Below are 18,525 nucleotides of genomic sequence, written 5' to 3'. Positions count from 1 at the left end.
AGGGGGAGGAGAGGCTGTGGTCTATCAGGCTGACAGTGGTTAGATAGGACCCTCCCATTAGGAACTGCCAGGGGTCACAGAAGGGAGGCTGGAACTGCCATGTCTCTGTTCAGAAGCTCAGGCTCCAAGCTAGGCCTGGACCACATAGAGACATAGAGTCCTCCGGTTTCCTTTAAAATGGGCAGAGGCAACTCCATCTCCCAACAAGTGTGAGGTGAACAAAGGAGGCGGAGCTTCCTTGTTCCGCCCGCCCAGGGTTGAACCAGGGCCACTTGGGGTCTTGATGGTCAGTGAAACTGTTAAGCACGTGGGGAGACACTGTCCACTTCCAATATCCAAGGCCTGGTCCGCTGAGGGTGCCAAGGCCCAGCAGAATCTGCTGTTTCTCCCCATTCGGCTGATCTGAAGAGCAGGGAATATCAAACAGAAGACAGAACTCAAACTTACTAATTAGCAACTCCCTTTTAAAAAAATCTGAATGGAAAGGAGATTGCATTTCATCCACCTGTCAGTCATCTCGCTCCCGGGGGCACCTCTTCAGTTCCCACAACTCCTCCATTAATAGGATCTTCCCCTTAACACATTCTCCCCTTGTCACGCTGCCAGGTGAGAGAAACACCCCAGGAATCACAGGATTGGGAGGCAGGACCATGCACACCAGCTCTTATTCTAAACCCTGCCCGCCTCCCTTCTTCTCACGTCCAAATAAATCATCCATCAGTCAATCTCCTCCACATCCTCCCCACTTCCTCCCCAGAGGAGCAAAGGAGCATATTAAAATGTAGATTTGGTCACAGTATTTCAATGGGAGTTTCTTTTTTTTCCACTTTAAGCCCAAGTGGGGAATTTAGAGTAATGAAGAAAAGGAATTTTTTTTTTTTAAAGACCCTACTGGCAGCTAGAGGCCAATGAAAGATTTAAATGAGAGACTGCATTTCTCTCCAGGAGAAATGACACCATTTCCCCCCTTACTATGAACTCAAAATGACACCTACATAATGTCTTGCTACATTTGCCAAAGAACAGCTTAGTGCTGGGAGCCTTTTATAACCACGGACCATCAGAGTTGCGCGTTTTTCTCACATTTTCTCCAGGATGTTATCTGTGTTTTAAATATAAGTGAATTTTAAAACTATTTTGGCTTTTATTGAAAAATAATTTTGAAAGTCTATATTCTTTGGGGAAGAAAAATGAGATTAACAATGAGAATGAGGAGGAAAAATTCCAGAGCTATTTTCACTATAGTCAAAAACCAAAAACCAAAAAAAAAAACCAAAAAACAAACAAAACCTTTGGGCTTAAACAATACGACACACACTAAAAGCTTATTTGTACAGAGTAAAGCTAATAAAAATCAAACAGAACCAAGGGGAAAAAAGTAGTTTCTGTAAGATTTAAAACATATCTTTGGAAGGAATTTTTTTGCTTATTTATTCACCTCTTGTAATTACCATTTACTGGCATGGTAGGGGCTCAGTAATGACTGGTTTTGTTGAAGGATTAAGGTTTTTGCTTTCTTAGACCGAGTTCCTACTTTACTCATCTCTGGACTCCTAGCACTGAGCACAGTGGCTCTTCAGATCAATGCTTACTGATTTGAAGAAGATTTGAATTTTCTTCTGAGCAAGCCCAGACAGCCACAAACAACATCTCCAAGGAATTTCACAAGGAAAAGGACGCAGTCTGGCCCCGGACACCTTGCTTACCCATCTGAAACGCGGCCAGCGGGTTTCTGCCCTATTTTGCAAGGTGTCACCAGAGCCGGCCAGTGAGGTTCTAGGCCAACTTGGCCTCAGGATGAACCCGAAAAGGCCCTCTTCCAGAAGCAAGAGGCGGGGCTGCATTTGCTCAGTTTATGTCCCGGTATGTTATTTTCCACAAGGGAACGCTGCAGGCTTTTCGGCCATGACAAGAGTATGTTGCCTATGAAGTTACTTTTGTTTCTTTTCGGGGACCCGGTATAGGTTTGACTTCACTCCCAGGCACTGAGGTTGACTTCATAACCATGGACAACACAGATGCACTAAAGAACACAGACCTGGGTTCAAATTCTGACTCTACCACCCACCAGTTCTGTGGCCTGGAACTAATTACTTAACGTTTCAAAGCCCTAGTTTGTGTCTGTAAAGCGAAGATAGTATCACCTACCTCTCAGACTTGTTGGGAGAATATGAATGAGCCAGTCCATTAAGGCACTGGTATCCCACAGCACATACACACCCGAGAAACGTCAGCTGTCATCACCATTTTGCAGTTGTGATCTTACACGTGGTATCCAATTTTTCTAGCGCTTTGGTTTTGTCAAATCAAAAATGGGCGCTGAGAAGACTGTTTTGAGGCAAAATCGGTAACAGTCCTTCACTCATACAAACGGAAGATCAGAGGAAGAGTAATGTGGCAGTCCTAAAATTACCCACCGGCACGTAATAAAACCTTACTGGCAGGACTGGTCAACATCATGGCCTCGATCCTGGAAGTCTATTTGGACGAGGATATCCACAGTGGGAATGGCTTAAATACACAACCGTTTGCAAAGCAGCTGGGAGAAGGTAAACCAAAATCCCAAGACAAGTTTTCTTGAGGAAACTGCCAGGTTCAACCCATGACCCTAGTTACTTTCAAGTCAGCATCCACTCAGAAAGACCCCAAAACAAATTGCTATTGCTGACATATCTGGCAAGCACCAATTTTTTCCTGTTGTTACATCGAATGTATGAGTTAAAAATACCTAGCTTTTTGGTGCAAGTTTCTTCATCAGATAGGCTGTTTTACGGTGAATATTCCTAACTCTCCAGAATAAATCCTGCAAGCAACCGCAAAAGGCAGGGACCTCTTAAAATTGATTATACAATGTCAGAGTTGAACAGAACTTATTAAAGTCATAGAGTTTGACTTCCTCCAATTTTACAGATGAGCAACTGAGGCTCATAAAGGTTAAACAGCTCGCCCCAAGCCACAGAGCTACTGAGTGACAGCCAGGATTGAACCCTGGCCTCCCAACCCCAAGTCCAAGATTCCTTCTGCTACACCATGTGGCCTCTCTAAACTTCACACTGTGTTTATTTTCCCCCACAGAGCTCAAGCATGCTGCGCACATAGAAAACCTGCAATAAACATCTGCCAGACTGATCCACAACTCTGCCATTTCAACCTAATGCTGTATTTCAGCCCCCAAGGATCCCAACAGTGATGAAATAACAAGTGCTCTTTGGCCTGGGCTTCGGAGGCGTGTCCAAAGTGTTTTAGAAATCATAATCTAATTTCCTTACAATAATGTTAGGAAGGCACTGCTGTACCCATTTGAGAGATAAGGAAACTGAGGCTGAGAAGTGACTCATCAATGGTAATACTACAAGTTGTATATTGTTAGAACTGGCATTTGAACATGTGAGTCCCAAACCTGTGCCTTTTCTACTGTGTTAGCTTAAGCCTACTTAGTACTGATCCCTAATGATACTGCCATCAATCCTTCTCTGGGTCTGCGCCACAAAAAAAGAAATCTAATTCACAAGGCATCTTCATGTTAGTTTTTAAAAATGCCAATTAAAATACACACACACACACACACACACACACACACAGTGGAATACTACGCAGCCACAAAAGAATGAAATAATGTCATTCGCATTAACATGGATGGACCTGAAGAATGCCATGCTAAATGAAATCAGACAAAGACAAATATCATATGATATCACTTACATGTGGAATCCAAAAAAATGGACACAAATGAACTTTTTTACAAAACAGAAACAGACTCACAGACATAGAAAACAAACTTATGGTTACCAAAGGGAGAAGGGTGGGAGGGATAAATTAGGAGTTTGGGATTAGCAGATACAAACTACTGTATATAAAATAGATAAACAAGGTCCTACTGTGTAGCACAGGGAACTATATTCAGTTGGTTGTCATAACCTACCATGAAAAACAATATGAAAAGGAATATATATTAAAAAAACTGAATCATTTTGCTATACATCTGAAACTAATACAACATTGTAAATCAACTATACTTCAATTAAAAAAAAATGGTACCAAAAAAAATGCAGGATGAATGAACTGCTTAAAGTATGTTCAGGTGTAAGAACACTGTGGCCAACACACACCTTTATTTTCTCCAACAAATCAGACTTCAGACCTAGCTCCCAAGACCAGAAGAGCACTTATATTTACTGCCTACAAGATTTTAAAGGCCAGCCTGAGGAAATTGCTGCATTTTTTTTTAACCCCATGGTTGAAGACATCTTCAATCATTGCTTTGCGTCAAAGGGGGAAGGAAAGGGGTCACGTCTGGGAGTCTTGGTGGCATGGCGCTCTCACAGAGCCTACGAGGCCTCCGTGTGGCTCAGGGCTGGGCGAAGCCACGGAAGAGAAAAGATGCTCCCAGCCTCCTCGCTGGCTGCTTGCTCCAAGAGCTGGAGAGGGTGGCAGCTAATGGCGGGGGAGGGAGGGAGGGAGAGGAGCCGGCTGGGAGGAAGGTGCGGGGTGGGGACGGATATAATCCAGCATACAGAAACCTGTCAGGATGGGATTTATTTTTGCTCTGTGAGGGAGTATAATAGGGCTTTGCCTGCACTCTCAATAGCTGTTTTGAAGTGAACCCGGCTGGTATGTCTTTAATTTGTCATTTCATTATGAAACTGTTTCCCTTCCAAGAAGCCTTCAAGTCAGGAAGCTCTGTCTGCCCACACAGGAAATTCCTTTGCTGCAACTTCCCCAAAAAGGAAATTTCCCTCAGAAGTGAGCCCAGCATATGCCTTTGAGCAGAGCTGTTTCAAGAAACTTTGGCAGCTGAGGCCTGAGAACACCCCTGGCTGGCTTGCTGGTGCTGCTGCCGGGGTGCTGGGCTCCACAGCGCAGCCCCCTCCCTGCCGGTGGGGGGCCCCACTGGATCGGACCCTGGCCCCCTCTTCCTCCCTCTCCTGAGCCCTTGTGCCCCGCCCCCCGCCCCTCCCCCCCATCCTGTGTAACACCAAGAGCTTTAACTCTCCAAGAGGGACTCAGACCTGCAATTTCATCAAGAAATAGGCATTTCCCAAGACTTAACCTACATCACACACCGACCCGTCAACACAAAGCCCCCATTCTTGTCCACTTTGGTCTCCAACACACTTGACTTCTGGCCGAAACACTGTAGTATTTCAAACGAACAGGGTGCACCAAAATAAAACTACCCATTATGGTCCCGAAAGCACGCAGATTACCAAATTCCCTTTTTGCAAGGGTGGTGGATTTTTCCCCCAAACTTTCCCAGTGAGGATTTTAAGTAAAACATGGAGGTGGGGGGCGATATCCCAAACCACAGCCTTACGAAAATTCATCTCTCAGACAGACTGTGAATGACTAAGCAGGTGAGAGCCCCGAGCAGCTGTGCTGAAGGGAATAATAATATATATACTTTATGAAGCTTCTTGGGACAGAGGCATTAGCAGAAAACTGCCAGGCTCACAGTTAAGTTTTTAATTTTCCATTTCAAATCACTTTATTTAAAAAAAAAAAAGGTTGGTGAAACGACACGGAGAGACATAAGGTACAGAAAGAGGGACCGGTCCTGAACCTCAAAGTGTATGGCACGCAGTGGGACAAAGAGAGACAGACAGATGAGGAATGAAGGCAGCCTGGATTTTCACCCTGCACTTAAACTGCACCCAGAGGCTCCGATCTTATTACACGGCTCATGTGCCAGGACTCGGTAAGGGATATTATTTACCAGGAAACGCAGGGATATTTAAGGGACTAACAAGAACCCTATGGCCCCCTGAAATCCGAACCTGTCCACCCCGAGGTTCGGGGCTGCGGTGAATGTTTTCTGTGGAGTGGATTTACGATTTTATTTTAGTGAGTTATTCTGTTTTTCTAAAAATTTATGAGGTTTTAACCGCAGTTGGATCTCAGAGGGGGATCCAATACCATTTTTCACGTTCTTGAAGAAAATGGTCTAGGGAATGGGTCTTTGGCTCAGACTGGGAGGAGGGATGGAGAAATGAAGAGCCTGATGGGTCTCTCGGCCACCGGCCAGCTCTGTGACTCTGGCCAAGTTCCTTAACCTCTTTAAACCTGACCTTTCATCGGTAAAGTGAGGATAATAAAACTCAGTCCACTGGTCTGTTTTGAGGGTTAAATGATGTAATATATGTGAAAAGTGCCTACCAGGAGCACTCGAGCGCTCAATAAATGCAAGTTCTTGCTCTGTATGGAGAGCTCAGAAGACGTTTTCTCCCAAATCCACACGCCCACTCCTCCCAGAAGCCACCCACCCCGGCCAGCTCCTTCTGCTTCCACACAAGCCAAGATATTCCTGACCACTTCAACCTGAGACTTGGATGAACAGGTGCCTTCTCCACGTACAATCAAACACTTAGTCATCCCCGAGGTAGAGACATTTTGGTAAGAATGGTCGAAAGACTGAAGGATTCAGATTTACGGCCCCCAATTCACTCCTGCTCTCAAGAAAACACAGATGACTTACACATTCTCAAGCTGACAGTGTGCTGGAGAGGTCCAACTTGGTTCGGCCAATTCTGATCCTGGCAAAGTCTGGAGACCAACCGCCAGGCACGGTAAGCATCGGATTACTCATCTTGGTCTCCCGGGTCCAGGTCCGCAATGTTTTGTCTAAAACTAGGGGTCTGGATTTTCCATCTAATCTTGTGTCTGTCTCCTCCATGGAGAAGGCCAGCCCCAAGCAAAATCAGGGAGTTTATTTCCAACTCAGCCCCTTCTCTTGAACTTCCAGGCTGACCACAATTCTGCCATTTCAAGAGATTCATCAGGAATATTCTGATAAACTAATTTTCATTAAGATACAGGGACTTAAGGTATTCACGATCTCTTTCCAAGGTATCATCTGCAATTATAACCATTTACTTTAAAAAATGGAGCTAGGTGGAAACGCCTGACCCAAAAGGTATGTATCTTAGAAGACTTTCAGGCACCGTGGTAGTTCATTGTGGGAGATTTTCAAGTTCACGGTGCTCTTCTATCACTGCAGCTGGGTGACCACATGCCCTGCTGAAGCAGAACATGGGCTCTGTTCACAGACTACAGCCTCTCTGTCCTGTGTCCAGAGTAGTGCTGCCTGGACTAAATACAAGCCTAGAAGCCAGCCACTTTCTGAATCTCAATACCCCTTCAGCAAACAAAGATGCACCAGACGAGAGACTGCCACACAGCTGGCTGGGCAGTGCCGATGCTACAATACCCAGTTGTACTTCTTCAGCTTCGTTCCCGGCGTCACTTCGGGTGCTCGGAGTCATCACCGAAGCTCCACGAAGCAGATACCTGGGGTACTAGCTATGAGACAGCCGGAGCCCAGCTCCCCGCACCCGCGACACACACAGACACACATATGCACTCACTCGCATTTATCTCAAGTCACATTTTTCTTTGCCTAGGAATCAAAAGAAAAAAAGGTTTCTTTTATAAGGTCCAAACAACATTTCACATCCGTTTAGATTCCTGTGGGTCTCTGAAGTTCCTCTCAGCACAATCAGAAAACTAAGGGAGAGGTTAAAAGGACATTTATAACCCATGACTTTCGAGTGGGGACAATCTCTCTCAGGGAGTTTCTAGTTTTGTGTTCCTGAAAGACCTTTAAATAAAACCCCAAACATTTGGGTGGACAGTTGAACTGTGGCCCGACTGTAAGATCCGCGAGAGCCCCACACCAAACACTGGATGGACTGGAAACAAGGGAACAGGAACTGTCCGTCCAGGGTGGGGATTTTGGGAGGTGGCCTCGCCACCACATCGCAAGAGAAGTGAAAAGATAAGTGTGGGAGTTCAGTGCTGTGAGAACAACAGTGTGGAACGAAATCAGAATGAAAAGGGAAGGAAGGAGTGTTCTCTCCCACTTTGTTGACAGCTCATAGGAAAATATGCCCAAGATAGAGTCACCTGCCAACCTCTCCGAATAACAGGTCTGTGAGCCTGCCCTGCCCTCGGAGCCACTTCCTGGAGTCAGGCTCCGGAGGAGAGAGAGGAATTCTATTTCCTCAAGACGGCTGGCACCCAGTCATTTGCCCATATTTGTTTCTTCACAAAGAGCTCCTGGTGCTGGTGACCCATGAGCTACTTCAGGAGGCAAAATAAAACCCCTCGTCAGCTTTGTTCACGCCTCACGGCTGCTCTGGGCAATTCTTTTCTCCAGAATCCTCCACTCCCTTTTCACAGCCTGGGGCAACGAGCCGATGATTCGATGATTCGGGTAACTAGCTCAGGGCCTCTATTTAGAAACAGTTTCTTGGGCGTGAGCTTTCGTGCCCAGGGGATGGTATACGTGTCACAGATTCTGTCTGCTGGCTGGGGCGGGTGGAAATGTGCTTTAAAGCTCAGCATCAAAGCTTTCACTTTAGAAGCTGAAAGCCTTCATTGCCTTGCCAAGTGGCCCCCCCCCCCATAATTAATTAATGTGGTATTAATTGTGCATGCGCTGGGGGCAGGCAGGAGGAGGAGGGCGTGGCTTATCCACAGATCTGCTGGCTCTGTAAAGCCTGAAACCCAGTGGACGCCATCTAGACAGGGAGCAAAAATGCAGAGCGTCGTGTTTACAGGTTCCAGGAAACGCAAACACGTCCCACGTTGCAGAGGGGGTTCCCACAAACCGTGCCGTTGGGGTCAAGGAGGCAATTACCAGAAGTTACACCTGTGTAACTGTGTCATGCACTGGGCAAAGGGCCAAACGCACAGGCGACTCTCAGGCTAGAAGCGGGGCTTCAAGAACCAGGGAGCGGGCCTCAGGTTCTGCTGTGAGGTCCTGGGAAGCAGGGGAAGAGGAGGATGGCTGAGGGGGCCTTCAGAAGACATGCAGGGCCAAGGAGTTGGCTCCGGTTCCCAGCCCACAAACACATGACCCATCTCCATCGTGGGGAATAGGAAGCATCCAACAGAGTCAAGGTGTAGAATTTCCCTACTTCCTTGCAGGAGGGCATCCTCACAAAACAATCGCAGCGAAAGGAGAGGACACTTTCCTGCGTCATTAAAATACCACCATCTGCACCAAAGGGGGATGCTGAGTGCTAGAAATCAGGTGAATAATCATGAGCCTTTGCATTTCTAGGTAAGGCTCCACTGCTGACACCCCTTGTACTCCCTGTACTCCTCTGCTGGAATTAGAGAAAAATACAACATCTGCGCTGGGAAGAGCCTGGGGTATCGGACACTCAGGCTGCTCCGCCTTACAGGTGAGGAAACTGCAACCTTGGGAGGAAGAACGAGGTCTGGGGGATGATCCCAGCCATGACTGACCACACTGGGCCAGCACTCCGAGGACCGATCCCAGACAGGGGCGTCTCCTGCTCTCCGGCCCTCTGATAGTTTCCTGGAACATAGGTCACGTGGGTAAACCAAGGCACCAACATGTCAGTGTTTCCGGAACATGTCAGATTAACAAAAAGTATCAGGAAGTAAAATGTTTTAATTTGTGAACCCAGTAATACCACCGCCATTCAAGCACACCATCTCTCCTACTGTTTAATCATCGTCTAGCAAGTAGGCTAGCATCTTTCAAAAAGATGCAATACTGTGGACAACAGGAAGCTCTTTTCACTTCATTTAATTTTGTTTCTAACTCTCCAGCATTTATACAGATACTCGAAGATAAGTTGCAGATATCAGTCTGCATAGAGGATTAGATTTGAAAGTTTATCTTCCTCTAAGTTCAAAAGATAGTATCTTTGATTTTATCCTTTTGGCCTTTCTTGTTTGTAGTTAATACACGTTTTGCTTAAATTAAAAAAAAAAAAGTCAATCTGTCAGCTTGGATTTTCTCCTTCTAACCAACAGCTAGAGGGAAATGACTTTTATCAGTTCCTAGTATTTTTAAGAAGCAACATGGTGAAGTGAAAAAAACAAAAAAGTCTGGGTTTTAGAATGAGGTCTGGATTCACATTGCAGCTTTCACTTTCTCTCCGGGTGACCTCTGGCAAGGGACTTACCACTCTGAGCCTCAGATATAAACCAGACAGACTATCTACCTTGCAGCGTCAGGGATTATTCAGAATAAGATACACAAAGTTCCTGGCATTGAGAAGGTGCTCAATAAACAGTAGTGACCATGATTTCTTGTTCCTCATGCTATTGCACTAGAAGCACCAGATTCTCTAGAGTGGCATCTTATACATAGTGGACCTCAGGACGGCCCACAAGGAGAAGCAAAGGTTCTCCGTAAACTGACGGGTGGGTGCGATGACAAAAAAAAAAAAAAAAAAAAAAAAAACCCAAAAAACAAAAAACTGATCTGCACAGGTAAGCCACTCTTAGAAAACAAACGGATAATTAAACCCTAACACTGTTACTTCTAAGTGGAACTCCATACACGCCTGACAGCCCTGTAATAGTTCTTAAGACACCCCTCAACACTCCCCTAGGGACTTTTCTTAAAGAAAGTGATTGCTACCTATCTCCTTACAAACCTTCCTCCTCCTCTTTAAAGCGAGCCACTCGAGTGACTGCCCCCACCCCAGAGGAGAGAATTCAGCCCCAGCTGAGCCGGGGAAACAAAGGGCCTCTCGGGTTAGAATTTTCCTTCCAGGCACCCTATCTTCACCCACCACGCATCTCCGGCTCTTTATCCAGTATCTACATCTGCATGCTGCATTTCTGTTACTGAAATCTTAGCGCCCCATTTGAGGCTATTTCTGTCCATGATCCAGAGGAAACAGAAATAGAGACTAATTTCAGAAGAATGGGGTTTAGTCCACCTACCCAAGATGGAAGCAGTAAATACCATGGCGGGGTGACTAACTATGCTTGGGAATTTACAGTCAGCATGTAGCCAGAGACAGAGATGGGTTGAATGTCTCAAATCCTGCTCTACCTTGCTTCAGGAGAGACCAGGGGAAAGCAGCTCCCCCCAGAATACTCCACGATAGCTCAGGCAATAGGAATCAGGATCCACCAACGGCCACGGTGAAACCAGCAACACTCGAAGGTCCCTGGTGACACCTACCTCTGGAAACTCACAAAGAGTGAAGTGGGCAAAGTCATTCTCATCAGAAACTGCAAGAGTCTCAGCTACTTTGAACTCAGGCACCAAGCAAAAATGGGAGACATCTGTTACTTGAGAATGGGAACTTGATCATATTTGAATTGACTCAACCCAATCAATGTGCTCTGTGATTAACGAAGAGGTGGTGGGGAGGAACCGAGGAAAGTTCGAGCCAGCGTCGTATGAAAATCTTTATCACACTGGGCATCGAGCTGTGTAGATACGAGGGAGGCCAACCACAGAACTCACGGAGAGGGAGCCCTCAGTCTGCTGAGCCCTAATACGCCAAGGGGAAGACCACGGCGGTATGGATGGCTGAGAAAACCCTAGGGGAGACAGGAAAGAGGACACAGAAGAAATGAAAATACCACTTCTAATTTCCTGTTGTTCAAGACTATTCAGAGAACTGGCTGGTTCCTGTTGGCTTTTCTTTTTCAGTGGTGCTGTGGCTTAATCTGTCAAACTTTCAATATTGGGTATTGAAAGTATTGGAGCTGGGCATCTCAGGGCTCAAGGAAATAAGCCACAGCAGCAGGTTGGGACAAGCCCCAGGGCCAGTAGCTTCCAAAGGTCTACTTCAGAATCGCAAGGAAAGTCAGAGCCCCCCCACCCCGACTCCTCGCCGGATCAGAGCCTCTTGGTCAGAGCGTTTGCCAGAGGAACTGCCTTAAATGTACACAGAGCGCACAGCATGAAATGTGAAGTGAAAGAAAAGGTCAATAGACCTCTGGTTATATATTAAAAAAAAAAAAAGACATCTATAAATAGCTGCATTTATTGAAGCTGCTTCCTTATCAGGAAGCATGGAGCTAGGAATTAACGTCTGCCTGCATCGGAAATTCTTGCCGAGAGCAAACCCAAAAAGGAAATTTCCCTTCCAAAGCATCCTGGCTATTCTGCTGCGGCCTGTTTTTTCTCTTTGTGTTCTTTGAAGCTGCTACACAGGGCCCTGGTACAGCCGCCTAGGCGGCTGGAAAAGCAAAAAGCCTTCGAGCATTTGCAAGTAAAAAGCAGAGGCCCGCAAGGAAGGCTTGAGGGGAACAAAACAGCAAATGCTGGTGGCGGGCTGTCTTTGTTAGAAGTCATGCCTGCTTTGTCAAGATGCAGAGCATGAAATCTCCTGCCCCGTGTCCTTGCCTCAACTCTGCTGGTGATGTCACGACACGTCACAGGCAGCTGTTCGAGGAGAGGCCACTCTCGGAGTTCTGACAAAGGCAGAGGACGGGGAGGATCTGCTAGGTCTGCAGGGGTGGGCGAGGAGGGTTGGAAAAAGAGGTGATGGATTCGGGCAAGGCTGGGGCGGAAAACAGTTCCGGGCCGAGGTACAGGTGTGGTGTGGGGGGTAGAGACCCTGGAGCAGAACCAAGTTCCCAGAAACCAGAGTCAGGAAATAGAGCTCATTTCTTTCCATTGTCACTTAGGGAAATCGGCTTCAATACATGTAGACAGAACTCCAGGCCTTTTCTTTAATAGAACCAGCAAGCACATCCATGCTGCCCCTGGCCCTTGGAAAGGAGGACGCACCCCCTGAACAGGTGACTTACCAGCTGTGGAAACTGAAACAGAGCCCTCGTGAGTAACTGGCCGCTGTTCGCCAGGCAGGGTGCCAGGTGCTCCACACACATCGGCTCTGATGCTTCTAAGAAACCCTCGTCAGTCGGTGTATCATGATATGTGCATCTGAGAAAGGCGAACTCATCTCGCAAGCAGAGGGAGGCAGCCCCGGCGTGCAGGCCTGAGCAGGCCTGTCCCACCCCAAGTCCTTTCTATCGCCTGCTTTCACATCTGGAAACTTGGGAAGAGTGGGGGGACCTGCTCCCAGGAGGTCACCTCTGGTGAAATGCCAGGGAATGTGGGGACAGGCTGGCCATCGCTGTCCTGGTTGCAGAGAGACCCTGACCTTCAACCCGGGCTCACAAGAGAGGAGTCAGGGAGGAGCGGTAGAAATGGGTATACAGAACTGGAATGATTATCCACAGCGACAGGCTCTGTTTCTGACAGAAGCCAGCCCGCTGGAGAGTCAGCACAGACGAATGGCCAAGGGCATTAGCAGGGCCACAGCGGTCCCCAGTCCCTGTACCCGTGACCGCCCGACTCCTGCAACAGTCAGCAGGTCCGGACTTTCAAGTCCGTGAGACTGCCATGATGTTTTCTCCTAAGAAGGCCAAATGGTGCCTCCTGAACTCGAAGTTACTTTCAGTTCTTCACGTGCCGAGTGAATGTGGACAACCCTCTGCAACTGTCTGAGCCACGGTCACCTCCTCAGTAAAACAGGATTAGCAGTACCTACTCTCAGGACTGCTGCAGGATTAAGTGAGACCCTATATGTGAACCCGTTTGGTTACTTATAATGATATAAAACACCCGCCATGATTACATTTAACCCCCATTTTGGCCTATTCTTTGGGAGCAGGAGGAACGTGAAAGTGTACGCAGCGGAGGGTGGCTCCGGCCCCCGCGCCTCCTTTCGCCACCCTGGCTCCGACACAGCTGTGCTCGTCACGTGCCTGTCTTACACCCGCTCACTCTGCTGAGAGTGCAAAATCGCCAAGGGGGTGAGCAGCGAGGTAACGTTTCCAAAGGCGGGCATTACACTAAATTATCAAACACGCACGAGGAGAAGCAGTAATGTAAGAATTCTGAAAGATGCACCAGGAAGGGAAGTAGAGCCAAGGGACTATTTCTGGTGTCCGGACGCTAGAAAACTCCGAGCCACCACGACGGCTATATATTAACCTGCAACACCATAAACCGTAACCCTATTAAATGTGATGAATGAGTCCTAGGTTCCGAATTTAAATACCAATTTGCAGGAATTTTAGAAGGGCAAACTGGCACCACGAAATGGAAAGCTGTGGGCACAGTGTCACCCTGTGATTCAAAGCGATTAGGTCGAAGAAATGTGACATGATTACGTTAAAAGGCATTTCATAAAGACGAGGCACTCGGTGATCTACACTCTGCCCTGTACGTCTGAAGTATGCTCGCTGTGATCACGTGGGCAGCCCTGAACATCACAGTTGGAGGCGGAGTAATTCACAGGGCTGACGTCAGCTCGTGAGGTACCTGTGGCTGCCCCCTGGGCACCCACCACCCATGAATTTAGAAAAAGTGGCCCCTAGGCAGACAGACAAGAAGTCTCTCCTTCACACTCGGGGAGGCCTCCCACTGTTCAGAGAATCAAGAGTGACCTTGAAAAACGCAGTCTTGGGGTGGGGGTGGGGGTGCGGTCCATGGTTCTGTAAATATTTTCAAGGTACAGGATGAAAGGCTGATGTTCCCTTTAAAGAATGAACTTTCCGTTTTCACCTACCTGCTCTAATTGTCGCACTTCACCTCTTCTGCCCTCAAGCTTTAGGAAAAAAAAAAAATTCAGTACCCTACATGGAAGAAGGGGGAGAAAAAAGAGATCTTTCTATCTTTTCAATAAACATATTGTGCTTGCTCTCCTGGTGGAACAGGGAAGTCTGCGGAAGCTGCCGCAGGACTCCGAGAGGCCACCGAGGAGGCCAGACCAGGTGGCATGGGGCAGGCCCTTCTCCCCAGGGCGCTCCTCCTCTCCTGGGCCCAGACTGCCCTGGCCTGTCCCTTTCAAGTCCTCTAGAATCACCACTTATCACTTTGCCCCAATTATCACCTAGTGTTTTTTTTTTTTTTTTTCTCATCACAGTCAAGGAAGAGGAAAAGTCCTCACTTTCTCCTTCTCAATAGCTCACTAATTTGTCACACTGCGTCTTCAGTTTGGCTATAGCCCTGTGTTTGCAGAGCAAAATGGTGAGAACCCCACAGCACGAGAACCTTAAACATTATGCTCCCCACCTTCCATACCTCGTCCCTTGCAACCAAGAAAGGCTGTATTTTGATTTCAGAATAAAAGGAGAAAAAGAAAGAGTTAAGAGAGAGAGGGTTTATCTGGAGATCAATGAGGACAAAGGGTGAAAAGGAGCCACTCTGGGGCATACCAGTCTGGTGAGTATCTCTTTAAAGCAAGCAGCTAAAAATGCTTTCAACATAGCAATACCATAAATGTCCTGCGCTGTCTTGGCTTTCGGATTCTTCCCCGTACTTTCCATGAGCATTCCACTGGGAACTGTCTGGAATCCCAGATTAAAACAGCAATAACCCAATTCCCTGGTTAGAATATTTATTTTCTTTTAGGTTTGGAAACCCAGCTGGGATGCATCCTCAAGTGCACGGCACAGCCTCCACCACCCGAGGGGCTAAAAGAGCCGTTTCTCAAACAGCACGATGGGCAGGCGAGCCCTGGAACAGGAGAGGGAGGAGGGCGGCTCAGCCTCCCCTGGAAAGCCCCAGCTGAGGACAAGCAGCAGGAGCCTGGGAACCTCCACTTTCAGAGGATTCATTCCAGATGTGGGAACCAATGGTGTCACCACAGGGCTGATGCAGATTCCAAGGAGGTCTCTCCAGTCAGGCTGCCAGGGAGCAGCATTCAGGCAGAAGCACCATCACCACCCTGACCTGAATCCATAATCTAACAACTGATTATGTTCCAAGGTCCGCAGGAATGTGCTACAGTTCTGTATCTGATAATTCCCTATGTGGGTATCCATCTACTCATCCATCCACCCAAGAGAGATATGCAAACTATTCAACAACTGATCCACCAGTTAGAGCAGATTCTAGCCAGAAACCAGCGCAATGGCCACATCCATGAGCACAGGCTAAGTGTCAACCTGAATCCATCCATCCATCCATCCATCCATCCATCCATCCATCCAAAAAGTACTCATTAAACACACATACACCATGGCCTAACAGACAAGAGCCTAGGCTCCGGACTCAGACAAAACTCAGTTTGAATCCTAACGCTATCTCCCACCAACTGTGTGACCTTGGCAGGTTACTTAAATTCTCTAAGCCCTAAATTCCTTATGTGTGACATGGACAGAAGAAGAGTATCTACCTTCCAAGTCCTGCTGTGAGAATTAAATCAAATCATTCACATAAAGAACTTCACACGGCGCCTGGTACGGAGTCATCCCACAATAAATGCTCGTTATGACGGCTGTGCGCTCGGGACACGGCACGGCCTGGCAGGACAGCGGGGAAGTGGGACAGCTGTGACTCAATGAGGAAATTGTCTACTCCAGAAAAAAACGAAAGCACTGGGACAGAAGAAACAGTTCCAAGTAGGGAGAATGATGTCTTAGGTGAGATCACCATTTCTGCAAGTGCAGAGGGCTCTTAAACATCCTCTTGTCCAACCGCAGTTTACACGGTAGGAAGACGGAGGATTACGAGGACTGACTCACAGTCAAGCAGCTAGTCTATCAGCAGAACTACTTCAGAATCAAGATCTCCTGGCTGCTAGCTGGTTGTGTTTGTCAGCTTCACCATGATAACCGTTTATGGAGATGCAGTTCTATGGTAAAAGGGCTTACCTATGGACAGTCCTCCAAGATGAACCATGAGTCAGAGCCTTCCTGGGGTGGGGGGTATGTGTCAAAGTGCAGAAATAAAGAGACACGAAAGAGACCTCAGCCTAGTTGGGACAAGTGTTCATAATATTTTCCCCCTCTTTATGGAGACTTCAAGCTCCACAAGGGCAAGAGGTTGGGTCTGCTTTGTTCATTTCTGTACCCCCAGCATCCAGAAAAGCGCCTGGCACAGCATAGGTAATCAGTAACTTGTTTGTTGAATGAATAAATGAATGAGATTAGGTAGCAGGAGTGCTTGGCCTGAGTATGTTCCTTCCTGAAGTGAGCACACCGGTATAGGACAGCTTCTGGAGGAAAACAGGCTGTGCTCTGGCTGTGGTCTGTCTTCTAGTCTGGCTGCTCCAATGCGGCCACAACCCTCCAGTTTACTGAGGACAACTGTGCCCACAGTAGTGACCCGGGCATCTTTTTGGTCCTAATCTTTCTGTTAAAAGTTCATCGTGGAGGAGACGGTAGACTGAAGCTGGAATGTGCTGACCACAGTATGTACCAACTTTGTAAATACTGATGGACACAGCAAGCTGGGGGAGGGGGGAAGGATTCTCATGGTCCCCACCCAACTCCCTGCAGAAATCTCAGCCAGCATCTTCCCCATGGGGGCGAAGGGATTCACCACCCATATTCTCCCAGTACCTCCCAGCATCACAGTCATCTGATCCACTGAATTATCACACACAGAGAAAAGAGAAGCCTGCATCCTTGGTCTCCCACTATTCCTGGTTTCAGCAAAATTCTGGTTTCTGAGGAGGGGTGGACCAAGAGGAGCGGGATAGCCAGGGGAGTGTGATCACACCAGAGATGGCAAGTATAACCGTGCCCTGTGTAAGTCATGACGAATCAACGAGGGAAGGGCCACGGTGACCCGCAGTGTCCTCCATGACTGAGACTTGTGCCCTGAGGAGAACAGTCAAGCCAGAGAACCTGGTGTTTTTTGGACACTGTGACCAGGGTGGGAATCAGGTGATTCGTTCTCCCCGGCTGCACGCAGCACACTGGGTCATCTGGGCCGGGTGGCAGCACAGGAAAGAGAGACACAAAGGAAAGGACAGGTGTCGTGTGCTCTGGAGCCCGGCCCTGGCAGCACAAGCGCCTTCGCCCTGACGTCCGGCCAAGTCACAGCTGAGGATCAGCCAGGGGAGGTGGCAGAGGCGAGGGGCGGAGATGGCCTGGGAGGGGGAGGGCAATGAGGGCACTGAGAGAGGGGGGCGCGGCAGAGGAGGGGGAGAGACAGGCCCTCCGTAGGGGTACGCTGGAGAGCAGCCGGCATGGAGGAAGCGGGAGGGGAAGGCCCTGTGCAGAAAGGACGGGCAGGCAGCAAAGGGCAGAGCGGGGAGAGAGTCTGACCCCAAACCTGAGCAAAACTGAGGGGCTCTGACGGGGAGTAAGTGTGAACTTAGGAGGACAAACTTCCCCCCCAATCCACCTCACCTCTTAGGCCATTCAGTGGACCTTAGATTGCCCATGTTCAGATATGGGGGTAGCAGGTCAAGGTCAGAGAGGAAATGAACACACAGAGAAACAAGGGTCAGGAATCTCATGCTTTTCAAAGCCATTCTGGGGTGCGTGGGGGCAAACAACGCCAAAGCAGCTTCTGGAAGTCGCGTGAACACAATCTCGGAGCGTGCCCCTGCCCCGCCTCCCCAACCCGGCGCGGTTGATCATTCCGTTCAGCTGTGCATCTGTCTGTCCGGCCAGCCAGCCCGTCCACCCTGCCGTCCACCCCCAGACGCGCGAACACTCACGCAGGTGCGCGGGCAGGCGGATCGAGTCCTCCTCCATCCTGAGCGCTCGGGGCACTGGCACATGTAGCGGCGTCGAGGCAGCGTAGCTGGGCACCGGGCTCTCGGGGGGTGTGTATGAAATTCGTTCCTGCTGTTAAACATAAGGGCAGCAAGAGGGGAGGGGGGGAAAAGACAATGAAAGCCTGGAACTGAGGTGTGACATCCTCACCTACCACTATCTGGTGTTTGTGCCTTATTAAAGACAGTTTCGAAATCTGATCCAGATTGTTTTAACTAAGTTTCCAGATTACTGGAGATGAGGAAAATATACTGAGTTTTGAAAATTTTTGGTAAG

The 18,525-nt window shown here is 48.1% G+C and overlaps 1 protein-coding gene across 3 annotated transcripts in view; it reads right to left on the bottom strand.

Annotated features, from left to right (window-relative positions):
- ETV6 (ETS variant transcription factor 6) overlaps nt 1-18,525 on the bottom strand; it is a 222,554-nt gene that overhangs the window by 110,113 nt on the left and 93,916 nt on the right. For 2 of the 3 annotated variants that reach the window (XM_074357505.1, XM_010946431.3), the window contains exon 2: nt 18,192-18,321. In XM_074357505.1, coding sequence (XP_074213606.1) covers nt 18,192-18,321 — 130 coding nt within the window. The remainder of the gene's footprint in view (nt 1-18,191; nt 18,322-18,525) is intronic. The other variant, XM_074357506.1, reaches the window with a different exon arrangement.

This window comes from Camelus bactrianus, chromosome 34, assembly GCF_048773025.1.
Source record: "Camelus bactrianus isolate YW-2024 breed Bactrian camel chromosome 34, ASM4877302v1, whole genome shotgun sequence".
NCBI classification, from domain to species: domain Eukaryota; kingdom Metazoa; phylum Chordata; class Mammalia; order Artiodactyla; family Camelidae; genus Camelus; species Camelus bactrianus.
Note: the sequence above shows the minus strand (reverse complement) of the source record. Positions and strands in the feature narration are given on the sequence as shown.